This window comes from Panulirus ornatus, chromosome 13 (assembly GCF_036320965.1).
Source record: "Panulirus ornatus isolate Po-2019 chromosome 13, ASM3632096v1, whole genome shotgun sequence".
Classification (NCBI taxonomy): Eukaryota; Metazoa; Arthropoda; class Malacostraca; order Decapoda; family Palinuridae; genus Panulirus; species Panulirus ornatus.
Genome location: NC_092236.1, coordinates 3620641 through 3634482, shown reverse-complemented (window position 1 = coordinate 3634482; position 13842 = coordinate 3620641). Strand labels below are relative to the sequence as shown.

The 13842-nt window shown below is 47.1% G+C and overlaps 1 protein-coding gene across 8 annotated transcripts in view; it reads right to left on the bottom strand.

The window, feature by feature from the left end:
* Btk (tyrosine-protein kinase Btk29A) overlaps positions 1 to 13842 on the bottom strand; it is a 433655-nt gene that overhangs the window by 68278 nt on the left and 351535 nt on the right. For 3 of the 8 annotated variants that reach the window (XM_071668445.1, XM_071668442.1, XM_071668443.1), the window contains exon 5: positions 1692 to 1721. The exons of the other annotated variants lie outside the window; for them this stretch is intronic. In XM_071668445.1, the coding sequence (XP_071524546.1) occupies positions 1692 to 1721 (30 nt within the window). The remainder of the gene's footprint in view (positions 1 to 1691; positions 1722 to 13842) is intronic. 8 annotated transcript variants of the gene reach the window in all.

Sequence of the window (13842 nt, the reverse complement as noted above, 5' to 3'; positions counted from 1 at the left end):
GTACGTTTATTTCACTCAATGCAGAACAATTACTTTTCTTTCCACATGACTGATCGTTTAACGTTAACACGAAGGTGGGGGACGAAATAAGACACCCTTGACCCAAAGGCCATCTTCTGAAATGGTTCAGCGTGGTTGGGTGCTGGGCACCTCCAACACCGATCACTCTCCGTGTCCATATTCTCGTCAGTTGTGAAAGTTAGTCAGTGATCAGTGTGAAGGTCAGTGAGTCACACTTAAGGTGTCATACTGTGCAGTGTGAGCCATCCATATCAACTCTTTAAGCACGACGTTACGAACCCTTGCGAATGACATCGTGCTTACGGGTCGTATGTCGTGTTCAAGAATCATACTGCACTGCCGTGTTCAGGGTCGTCCCATCGTACTCAATGAGGTGTTCACTGCATCAAAAAACTGTATCTTCACAGCTCAGGATAATATGGACACGCGAGCTATTACGAACGACGTGGCTGCATTATTAGGTGACAGGTGAACCACTGGTGTGGACATTCATGATCTGTAAGCATAACTGTAATTCCCACTCCAACAACATGAGAGTACAGTCCAGTGGGTGTCTGAAGGCATGACTACAGCACTCACACTCGTGGTCCCCAGCAAGTGCCACAATATAGTCTCGTCATCAGGACCAGCAAAGGTACAAAGGTACCCAGCTCTACAGGTGATGCTCATGGCTGTGCTGGCCCTCCGTGCCCTCTGATGGTCCTCAGTGCCTCCTGTTGGCCTTCTATCCCTCCTGCTGGTCCTCAGTGCCTCCTGCTGGCCCTTTAAGCCCCCCTTTCTTCCTGAAGAGACTGGCATCTGCGGCCGGGCCCATCATTTGGCCCACGAGGGCCACCACACCACCGAAAACCTCAAGAAGAACCCTGTCCAAATGGCTTGGTTCAGCGGAATGATATCATTCTTAATACGACACCTGATAAGACGGAAGCTTTGTAAACAGGAAGCTACGACAACAAACACTGTATGACTTGCCACAAACAAAATTCTGGATAAACCCAACAATACATGAGAATGATTAAGGACTCAGCTGTCACCTCCCTCCCACGATGATGAATTAACACGAGATGATGACACTGTGTGTGTGTGTGTGTGTGTGTGTGTGTGTGTGTGTGTGTGTGTGTGTAAGGAAGTCCACGATGAATGACAGTCTGAGGCAAATCTCCGGGAAGAATGGCCACTATACAAACCTGAGGACAGCCACGACCTCGACAACAATAGAGCATTACAAATGATCATTTCTCTGTTCATTACGGCCTCTCTGGACTAGGCGAATGATGACAGAAATTCGCCCAAGGGGGTGTATAATGTCTTACCGACGCCGTAACACTGAACCCGATGAATTTCGGGAAGGTTCTGGCAATACCCGAGAGCTCCAGTGCTCACATACCGAGGGAATAATACCTGTCTTCGTACTAGAAACAGACACAGGATCGGCCAACCCTCGAGTCACGAACGCTGTTACTCCCTCTGTGGGACGTGGTGGCCTCTCGGGTGCTGCCTGACCTTACCATGGTTCCCGAAGTCTTGTGTCCCCACACGCTGCGTTAACCCACCCGGAAAAACATAAACTATATATATATATATATATATATATATATATATATATATATATATATATATATGAAGCGAATGATTACCACCTGTGGTCGACAACATGTGAGGTACTTTACCTGACGCGTCCCGCCGGTCTCCGTTCTTACCTGTAAAGATTAAACAAACTGTGAAACGCTTTTAATTGATAACATTATATATAAATGTCAACAATCTACATTTACATGTCTAACTAAAGTTAACAGATTCTCACTGGAATATATATATATATATATATATATATATATATATATATATATATATATATATATATATATATATATATATATATATATATATATATGTATGTATGTATATACATTTCTACCTCTCTTATGTTTACATGAGGCCAAGCACAAATAAAGGAACTGCTGATATCCTAAACAGTAAAACATTGAGAGTATATGAATGACAGGGATACATGCTAGTACTGGTCTAGCTTCATGTGATGGAAGGAAATGGCGATATAGTAAAAACCTGGGCAATAAAAGAGATAAACATTGATTATATTAAATCTGGAACTTAAAGCCAAGGGTATGGAGAAAGGGAGAAAGTGTGTGTACATGTGTAAGTGTGTGTGTGTGTGTGTGTGTGTGTGTGTGTGTGTGTGTGTGTGTGTGTGGAATTACCTATTTGAGTACATTGGGAACGAGGTGTACACTCGTGCGGCCCCAACATTCTAACATGTCGTAAAAGGAGTTTCAACTTTCTAATGTAGTCAGTCAACGTTTACGACTCCTTCCCTACGAGTGTTCCATCCGTCCACACATGGGTGACTTAAGAAACATTTCCTCACGTCCTTGCTCACCCGCATCGTCTCATTTCCGATACTGGCGGTCTCCTCAACCTTCCCCAGTACCTCCAGGAACTACCCAACATTCACTGAGCTGCCCTAAGGTACCACCACCTTCGTGACCCCAAAGGAATTCAAAGGTGGTAAATCACGTCTCTCATTTACTTCCCTTTCCTCTTACGTAAGCAGGTTTAGGGATACTCTAACCTACCTTTCCCCTGGCGCCCTTCATGCTGTACACTGCTAACACCTTTGCCATATCTTTCCTACGGTCCCTCATGTGGGAAGAGTTTGTGATGTATATTGTAAGTGCCCTTGAACACACGCTGGAGATATCTTTTTGGTAATTTCTACATCAGGCAAGTTGAAGGTAAGATTAACACTACAGAGCATATCTTTTACCTCCAGTTAGCGTTACACTGTAGCCGTCTGGGGATATATATCAAACGTCACATACTAAGTCCATTTTATTTGTAGTGTGATTTATATACCTTATCTCTCCTACTATTGCCACATTCATTAAGCACATCCATTTTTGTTCGGTCATTAACTACTTGCAAGGTGCATCTCTCCTGACTGATCCCAAGTTCTTTCGGCAAGTCATTCATATAAATCAGAAACAACAGCGGTCCTAATGTTGAGCCCTGTGGAACTGCACTTGTTATTTTCGTCCAGTTTAAAGATTCTAAATGATATGTGTTTTTTGGTCTCTGCTAAGATGTTGTCAGGTACAATACATCGACAGCAGAGCATACACACACACACACACACACACACACACACACACACATATATATATATATATATATATATATATATATATATATATATATATATATATATATATATATATATATACATCCCGTTTTTCCAAAGGAAGAGATCACTAATTCTTTCTTTCTTTTGAAGATCACGTCCCGAGCAAACAGCAATATTAAACTGTGACATGAATCAGCGTCTTTTATTTGACGTTACAACGTCGTCTTGGCGGCCCATCTCAAGGCTGGTGTCCCCGACTCAGTGGCTACAAAGTCTCAACTAAACACACGTTGTCACGACGATAACAAGTATCTATTTCTTATATCTTTCTGTCGTAAAGTATCTATAAAGTATCTGCCATCAAATCGTAAAAAGTACATTGGAACATGACCCTGAACTTTTGGACGTACCTCCAAAATACCCACGCCATCGACCTTCGGCGGGAGAAGCCCTTAGGCTCAGCCATTCAACAAAGGCTTAATACAACACGAGCTTCATTTCAAAAAATCATTTCACTTGGAGGCACCCCGATCTCACCACCCACTCCGCCGTGCACGGCAAAAAAATTGCTGGGTGTACCACCAGGCCTTCAGGGCCAGCATGAGAGAGCACTATAACCCATCCACTCGAACAAAGAGGACCTGGGACCCCACAGCCACCATCACCCTCACGAGTGTTGGCAGTCCTCGTACCCAACACCTGAAGGTGTAAACAAAGCCAAGACTACTCAGGTATGAGGAAGAAGCCTCAACGAACCCCGAGAGGTCCTTACGGTCCAAGAACCATCACAAAATATATTGAACAACAACCCATATGCTGAGCTACAGGAAGAGTCGACTGCCAACAACCCTAAGACCACTCCACCTCCCACAACTACAAACAAACCAAGACCCTTATGGTGCAGACGAACACACAATACCACCTGCAGCTGAAGATATAATCAAAGTGTAAATTTCAGCGACCTTAGGTGCACCATGTTTAGAAATGACAAAAAGAGAGTAATCTGACCTTAGCTCCTCTGATGAAAATAATTTATTTCTCTACAGATTTACTCTCAGCCACAGAGGCATCTCGCACACGGGACTGCAAGCCACACTTGGGTAGAGTTTCAGTGGAAAACTAGAGACTGAAACTTTCAGCAGTTGTCCTCTGAACACGGCTGAACAGCATAACATAGCAGCAAAAGGAAAAGCTCTATCAGGGTTTGAACAGTGATCTGTGTACTAAAGCAGCATTACTGTGCCTGATCTATGACTATAAAAGACGTTACCAGACCCCAGAGCTGTGCCAAGAATTTATTTCGTATTACATAAAGGCGTGCGTTATCTCAAACCTCTCTTGCGAGTCCTGGTTCGCCAAGGCTCGCCTCGCTCCCAACGAACACTGCATAGAACACCCTAAACGAGGACGCTGACAGCATCCTGCGACAGTATCCTGCGACAGGTATCCTGCGGTATGGATAACAACAGCACGCTGAAATGTGGAGAGCTGACGGTATTTCATTATGAAATTGTTGATCGTATTCTCATGTGCATTAATTCATGTTTTTACTAACGCCTCATTCAGCCTAGAGACACGAAGGACGATAATTGTCACTAAACTCCAGATACAAAGTTACGCTTTTAAATTTACATCTCCATCATCTTTTCCTTTCAAACTCTCTTTCCCTATCCTTTCCCATCCTCTCTAATGTCTATGAAGCTCGGCACACTCAGCATATTGTGAAATTTCTTGCTCTTTCCATTCTATTTGTTTCAGGGATCAAATGTATGTATCCTATATCCCTGACCTTATCTCCCTAAATCTTTTATCAAATCAAATTCACACAAGGTAACCAATGCAGGCAAACACAATATCCTGATGTAAACACACTCAGGACCCAAACAAACTTACCAACTCCAGAAGTGTAAGTAAACAAAGAATACCAGCGATGCCTTGCATGAAGGCAAGCCCAGATGACACCACCACCAAAATGGTATCATACACCACCGCCTCCTGCTCTCACAGTCATATTTGTTTTCAAAGCTGCCCACACAGCACGGACCAAAATATGCCCCCAATCGTGGCCATCTCGGTTGAAAGGTAAAATAAGAGGACATAAAAGAAAACAAAACATACTTAGGTGTTTAAAGCCCCGACTCTTGAAGGAAGGATGGTTATTGGAAGATAGACAGACGAAGGAAGGAGAGGAATTCCATAGCTTCGCTGTTTGAGGAAAGGAAGAGGTATCATAACGCTCAAGTCTCGAGTGGCTGATCTCTACAGAGAAACTATGAACAGGAAACAGGAAACGAGCAGACGACGCAGTAAAGCAGCGGCCGAAATACCCACAGAGTAGAGAATGGAAGAAGCCACGGCGGACGGATAGGGATGACTGAAGGGAAGCGACAACAAAAGAGTTAATAAAGAGTAAGGTATCTGACTCCACTCTGACTAAATGACAGAAGGAAGAAGAGCAGAGTTTAATCAGCTATTTATCGGTTCCAGTCGCCTCACACAGTGATATTCAATTAAAAATGTTAAAAGTATTTACCCGGTAAGAAAGATACACAACCTCACTGTGAAGAAACCAGTACAAAACCCACATAGGCTACATCAACTGGAACATTACCAGACAAAATTCTGTAATATCGTTTTACCTTGCAAGCCAGTCGGAAAACACTAATAATGCCTAATGACAACCCATTACGGTTTTACAACGGCAGGCAGATAAAAAGGCAATCACATCCAGCAAGCCAAATGGGAGTGTAATCGCCAAATCTGATCGTTATTCTGTGTCGAACACAAGAGGAAACAAGGACAAAAAGGTACTGAGGACCAACCTACTGCATTCCAGCCGTGGCGGGATCCAATTCGTGCCATGTACTCACAGGACACCAGCGATATCTTAGGAAACACTAACGTCATCTCGGGAAACATACACCTGTGGAGCAAACACTTGGACCTGACCTTCCCATGGGCGGGAAGGCAAAGCTGGGTGTCGTCAGGGTACTGGGACGCCTTTGGAAACCAGACGGCGAATCCTTATCCTCAACACCTCGGATTGGATCCAACCACAATCCTTGTGGCCACTAAGCTAAAGCCCTTGTCTACCACACCTAAGAAGAACAATGATACAGAATCAACTCTTTCCTGATTAACAGGAACCATCATTGTCACAGTCGTTGTGTGGTGAAGGTGATCAGTATTCGTGGCCCATCAGCTGCGAGTGTCCGAGGCATAACATCATCAGTGGATCTGGAGCAGTGACGGAAGCAGGAGCCCCATCCGTGCCGCCCACGGACGCCTGGCGTGAAGGAGGAAATGATTCACCAAAATGTAAATCATTCGTCCAGGTGAGATTCTCCTCGGCTGCTGGAGGCATGGGGTGCAGCCCCAGGCAAAGAGCACTGGAGGCATAGAGTTGCTGAAGGGACAAGGGCTGTTAGAGGGAAGAGGTAGTTGGTGGGACGGGGTAGTTGGCAGGAAGGGTAGTTGGAAGAACGGGACAACTGGAGGGACGAGGTACCTGGTGGGGCACGGTAGGTGTAAGCTAGGGGCAGCTGAAGGGACGGGGGCTGCTGACGTCAGGGAGCATTAGGCAGGTGAAGAGGAGGAGGGGGGACTGTTAGAGGCAGGGAAAATACGACATTGTTGGAAGATGAGGACAGTCGGGAGGCATACGAGGTTGTTGGAGGAACATGGCAGCCAAAGACAAGAGGCAACAGAGGTAGTTAGAGGTATATGCACCCTAAAGCCAAGGGGGTACAAGCAACAGATGTGCCTCCCCTCCACACTGTGTTGGCTCCACTACATCTGCCTCCAACAACACCCGCCACTGTTCTTCCTCTGCCGTTTAGGCAACGCTAAACAAATGACGTGAGTTATCTTTCATCGTCATCTACCATCTTGCACTGCATCTTAACCTAATTCACTATTCTCCACTATCTTCTTACACGCATGCACCAACTTGCATTATCTTTTAAATTGATTTACCATCTTGCATTATCGTTTAGAATAATCAATAAATAACACAAGTGGAAATGTCAACAAAAGGGCAAAATAAGAGAAGTGTAAATGTCATCTCGAGCTAAAGATAACAGAAGTAAGAGTAGATAACAGCCAGAGCTCAAGATAACATCCAGGGAGAGAAGAGACAGATGACGGAGAGAGGGAGTAATGGATGGCCTCAGGAAGGGAGGGAGGGAGGGAGGGAGTGTGGGAGATCCCAATATGGCCCTTGGGAGTCTTAACATTACCGTCAGCCATTCATCACAGCATCGCCTACAATTACTACAATTCCCAGCGCTTCCCTGTGTGAGGCTGGAGAAAATGCTTCCCTTCCGGGCTGATCCAGACCCCAGTAGCACAGCACCAACGACAATCATCGTTACCACAACGTCTAAAGTCTATATTCAACTTGACCACACACGCGAATGTTCTATTAACCTAACAATGACAGTATCTTCTTTTATGGCCGTCATGAAGTTTGTGTGATCTGTCTCGTATCCTCCATAATCTCGAATCTATTGGACTTATGTGTCACATTTCTACGAGAAAACCTATCATAATTTTGCCCTGTTCCATGTGGACGTTTGAATACGAAAACCTGGACATACACGACGAAAATATACATTCATACATAACTCGACGTCGTTAATACCTGAACACCAGCGAGGGAGAGAAGCGAGCCACGTAATGACACAGTACCTACCTACGCGTAGCTACGCTGTGATCCTGACAAAAGGCAGGGCGAGCGCGTTCCACTTACCGCAGGAAAGTCTGGTGTTCAGATCAACGAATTCTATGAGTTACGTGTTGTCGTGTGTGTGTGTGTGTGTGTGTGTTTGTGTGTGTGTGTGTGTGTGTGTGTGTGTATGTGTGTGTGTGTGTGTGTGTGTGTGTGTGTGTGTGTGTGTGTGTGATACAAAAGCCCAAGCGTCAGCACCGGGTGAGACTATCCAAGGCGAGGAGCCAGCCGGCGGGCGGGCCAGCCATGGTGCCGCGATCACCCAAACTTGTAATGAACTGGTGGACTGGCGCTGCCCAGGACCTCGACCTTTGAGGAAGGTAAGCCATAAACACCCCTTACCGCCCCTATATATATCACCTCCACTGGCCGACACTCATATATCAATCTAAGGACATAAATCATGGCGTTCCGTCCCTCCCCGTACCAAAGGTTAGTACCACTATCAGGTGTATATCAAGACAGAACACGAGGTATGTGTGTCCTTAATCTATACAGCTGTGAGGACACGCTGACCAAATGTTCTCAACCTGGTAGTAATTTCCCGCTTGATTAATGATCATAAACGCATTAGGGATGTTTGGCCATTTCTGAAGAGCTTATATCGTCGAGTTTCGTCGAGTTGGAGGCACAAAAGGCGGTCAGATTCGTCATGCCAAAACACGCACTGAACACGAAGCTCTCGCTGCATGAGAGGTGATGGTACTCTACTATCCAGGGAACGGTGCTACGTGTGGTGCTCGGAGGAGAACCGCGGGAGGAGTAGCGTTAGTCTTGGGGGAGTAGTGCTCGAGGGATGGGTGGGAGAGGCAGTAGCAATGACTGGGTAGTACTGGGAAGTAAACAGCGAGGCGGCACTGGAGACATAAACTGTGGCGACACTCCAAGGACAGAGTGAAGGAGGAAGCGTAGGAGCAGCAGCAGCAGTGCCGAGGTGAAACATAAATCATGGGTCAAATTATGGTATGGAAAGAGACCGAAGAGCAGTTCCAGAACTCCGGGTAGAGCCAGTGAGGGCGGGTCCTCCTGGATCGTCTGGGTTCGTTGATGCTACCCTAACAACGCTTCTGCATCACTAACGCATTTCTCAGTCAGCTGTGGTATAGTAAACTATTACAGACTACATGTCACACAAGACATTTGTAAGACAAAAACACAGGAAGAAAATACCATTTTCTTACGAAATATCAACGTTTCAGTGTTGTACCGCAACACATATTCTGCTATGTAATAATGGCATCAGATGATTGTACAATATGAATACCTAGTCGCCGTGCTGAGGGTCGCCTCTCGCAATCACGAGCAACATTGAACTGATATTATTTAATGAACTACTTCATGATAACACGTTAGCCGACACTCCCGCACAAGGGGCAAGTCAGAACACATGATGTCCCAGGTATACTGACTTGGAAATGCACCTCATTCAATGCCTCTGTGCTCTAGCAACACCCACCAATATATCAAGACTACAGAGGGCACATTATACCCTTCTGTGAGACGGTGGTATCAGCGCGGGGCTAAATAAAGTTCCCCAGAGTATAATGGTATCATTAGGAGCCAAGACGTCGAGGCACTACATAAGGAGATCCACCTTAGTGAGTTACGGCCTAGAGGCGTAAACTGATTTCTTCACTCCATTAAAAAAACAGCGACAAAAACTTGGACCACAGCGTGAGTGAAGGCCGCTGGCTCCCTCGCCCAATAACATATATTCCTCTTCCCCTCGACCTACACAGGAGATCTGGGCCGCCTATCTTGCCTCTCCTCACCAACTCAACTTTCGCTACGGCCGGTTAGCTTAGGCCTCTTTAACTTCCACACGCCCCACCATCAAGTGAGGCTTCAAGCGGTTTTACAAGCACTTACCTTGGATCTCCCGAGTGCTTGTGTGTCTCACGAGGGGCAGTAAAGCCGTGCCTGGAGGGTGGTGATGGCTATGGAGCAACAAGCACGAAATGAGGGCATCACAAGCCAGAGGTGGCGTGGGTAGCGGTGGCTGTATCCGACAGGAACACACACACACACACACACACACACACACACACACAAATAAACAACTTCCGCCTCAAATAACAGCTGTCATCATAATCTAGTTTATTAGGTAATAAAAGAGACAGGCCCGTAGAGGGTCATGTCCCCTTTGCCACTAACTACAGCTTATCAGGTTACATCATTACAGCCCAACATTCAAGACTAACGAGGAACGGTTACACAGGTAATGTAATATGATAACCGCTGAACTCATTACAGACAAGAAAGAAAACAAAAACCTCGTGAGGAGAACTAAGCGGAGACCCATCAAGAGTCATGGCTGCAGAACCAACTGGGCAGTCATCATCAGCAGCCACAACCAGCTGAGCAACCATCAGCAGCCACAACCAGCTGGGCAACCATCAGCAGCCACAACCAGCTGGGCAGCTATCAAGAGCTGCAACCAACTGGACAGCCATCGAGAGCCACACCCAGCTGGGTACCCACCGGGAGCCACAACCATCTGGGTACCCATTGGTCGCCACATCCAGGCGGGTACCCATCAGTGGCCACAACCATCTGGGCAACCATCAGAAGCCAAGGTTGTACACTCACCGCGCGGACCACCTCGGCGGCTCCACGGTCCTGCAATATATCATCACCAAATAACATGGCACTGGAGTACCCAGCGCGGGCCAAGGTCACACGACCTGGTTCGCTGGGGTTCAGTGGGGCGGGCTGCTGCCACCCTGCGGGCAGGAATGTAAGCATGCGTGCAAGAATGGAAGGAAAACAAGCGGGCACGTCTATCATGACGACAACAGCCAAGAAAAGCAACATGGCCTGAGGCTCCACATGATGTGTGAGACTACCATCCCTCTGTTTCCACCATAGGCTGAGGCTAGGATGCCTCTTGGACTCTTCAAGATACCACTTCCTCCTTCCCTCAAGCTGAGACACGATCCCTCGTGGACTCAAGAATCTTCCTGCCCTTTCCAACAACGAATCAACAAACCACACACAAAATAAAGCATCTGATGCTGTTAGAATGGCCGCCTCTTTGCCTGACACGGGCCACTGTGTTGTGACGGCCCAAGGCTCTGTTAACTTAGGCCACCTGGTGTGCCACCCAAGTGACAACATCAACAGGAGGAGAGCGACTCATTCTTGCCCTCAAAGCCAAGGAGAGGAATTGCCCGCCGGGATTAAATCGCTTCAGGATGACATCCTCAATTGGGGTTCTCGTAATTAACATGTAGGGATGCCCTGGGGGACAGAATGGGGGTGAAAAGAGCGTAGTTAGGCCTACCGCTAAACAAAACGTCCAGTGCAAGGGTTAGAGCATATCCAGCTGCTAACACTGGCACAAATCAATCAATCGCGAGCCCCGTGCAGGGGTCGGGGCATATCTTAGCGTCAGCTCGGGGCCTTTTCATGCAACTGCTCGCATATTTTGCTTTGAAAACTGCCAACAAGTTCAGTCCAATACGTTTTTGCTGAATTCCGCGAAGGAGTTACTCAGTCAAGTGACTACAGTTGGTGGAATGAGCTCTAGGACGGTAGCGGGCGAGGGTGACGGAGCTGTGTGGGGTTCTGGGGTTGATGGCAAGTGAGGTGTGGGTGGGAGTGGGTTATGACGATACATACCAAAATGATGATAAATAAATTGATAGAATAAAAAAAAAACTGCAGATATAAAGCAAAGTAGAAGTTGGCAAATAGATAATATCATCCACCAACCCTGACACAATACAACAAAGCGAAGAGCGAAACAAAGATCGATACAATGGAACGGGAAAGAGGAAAATAATGAAATTAAATCCGTGAAGGTCTGGCGGGGAACACCTCGAGACCAGCGCCGCCACACACCCTCATCTCCAGACGAAGAAATGAACAGTAAGACTGACTGTGGCCGAAGGACATGAATACGAGGCTAGGTGATGAAAGGTACATACGTCAGGGGCTCCGGTGACGCACCTCAGGCACAGTCCCGGAGGAAAACCCTGCGGAAAGTCCGAACGAAGCAGTAGCGAACTCTCGATCTCAACAGTACATTCGCAACTCGTCACGGGCAGGCTTCTGCTGTCCACTGCCAGAGGACGCGCGAGTGCTCATGATAGCCCTTGGAGCTTTCACTCTTAATATAGAGTGCTTGAGGTGAGAATGGGAAGAGAGTGGAGGGAGAAGGAAGCACAAGCAGGAACGATCTTGAAGTGGTGAAAAGGATTTGTATATTCATCTTCGGGGGAAAAATGTCAGACATGCAGGAAGAAGTTCGTGGAGTGAGAGATGTCCTACATTAGCAGGAGAGACAGGATGCTGTTGTACCTTCGAGAAAATAAAAGGTTTAAAAGACACGTAAATACGACAGAACCTCAAACACTAAACCCGGCAAAAGACGGGGTAGAAAGGTTGCGATTTGAAAGGCAAAATAGAGACACCGTCCATCTGTCAACCTCGGCGGGGATAGAGGCAGACATGAATCAGAAGAACAGAGACCCTCAAACTCGATGTGGCAACGGACCTAAAAGAATCCAAAGGGCAAAGGAAGACGCATAGAGCCAACGCTACCTCAGGCAGGAACACATCGTCTGGCACATCAAACACATAGTAGTCCCACGGTCTCGAGAACCAGTGCAACACAGGGATATCAACATATCTCTCTCAGTGGTGCTGCAACACACAAACACTGAGGAATTGTACCTAACAGCCAGAATGTCCTTCCAACACTCGTAACACAAATTAGTTGCCAGCAACAGTGGGTGTGTTGCTGGTGACGGTGCCTGGGAGGCCACTCCCCAGACCGCCCACCAGGAAAGGTTGCAAGGAGTGTAGTTAACACACATGATGCCAAGCTGAAGTGAGGAACCATTACCGGGAATTAAAAACCAGTTCCTTAGGTAACGATGGACACCGTAGAATCTATCTCCATTAAAATCTGACAACATCGAACCCCCTGGGTCAGACTTAGAGTAGCTAAGTACCAGGTACCGCGTCAACATGATGAAGGCTACTTGCTGACATATGCCCAGCCAACGGACGCTAGATAATGGACGCCACTTAACGGATGACCAGCTTAAATACGGCAGCACAAACCCTGCCTCAGGTCAGTGAGGCTTGAGGAACAGCTTCCGCTGTCGAACTGTTAAAGAAACACCTCACTGAAGTCCAGAGGCTATCATTACCGAAGGCTGAGAGGCAGGTTACGAGAAGTGGCGGGAATCAAGTTTCATCAGAGCGGCTACAAGTGAGCTTAAGCAGAGTGGCTGACCGCTATGTACAGAGACGTAAACAGGCGTCTAAGCTCGCATCTACCCGTCAAGGCACTACGAGAGCATCTCACCCTAATTACAGTGGTTGAGGGACAATGGTATCTTCCCTACCCATACTGACGGAGGGGAGGCATGAAAGGCAAAGTCTTCAGCTTGGCTACGGTGAGTAACTGTTCAGGGGAACATTCTGGAGGGTGTGGCCAACTTGCGGCGGCCGCGCGAAAAGACTGGAAGATCTGCTAACGTGGCATGAAGGCGTTCCTCGTGGCCCTGGACGAGATGAGGTACACCACAGCTTTGCATTGTGAGTGGCTGATGATAAACCGGACGTCATCAGCGAATCAAGTACTTCCCAGCACAAGCAGTTCTCCTACCATCCATTCACCATATTGCCTCTCATGATGCAGTTCTCCTTGTAAGCCTTAATCCCTTCAGCACAACCCCTGGGTATAATGGCCTGGCTTATGATCTAACCTTGAAGTCTCACTTCAAAACCCAGGTCATCATACCATGGGGTGCCACCGTCGTGCTCAGGAGTCGCACATCTGTCATCTAAAAGTTAAGCTCGCTTGTCGTGTGGGCGGCCCAGTTAAAGCCTAATCACCACCACCACAACGCGCCAGCCTCCTCATCTTGATCCCAGAAAAACCGAAGCCCAGAAGCCCGTGACAAATGATCCCGAGGCCCGTGTCGTTAAATCCGGA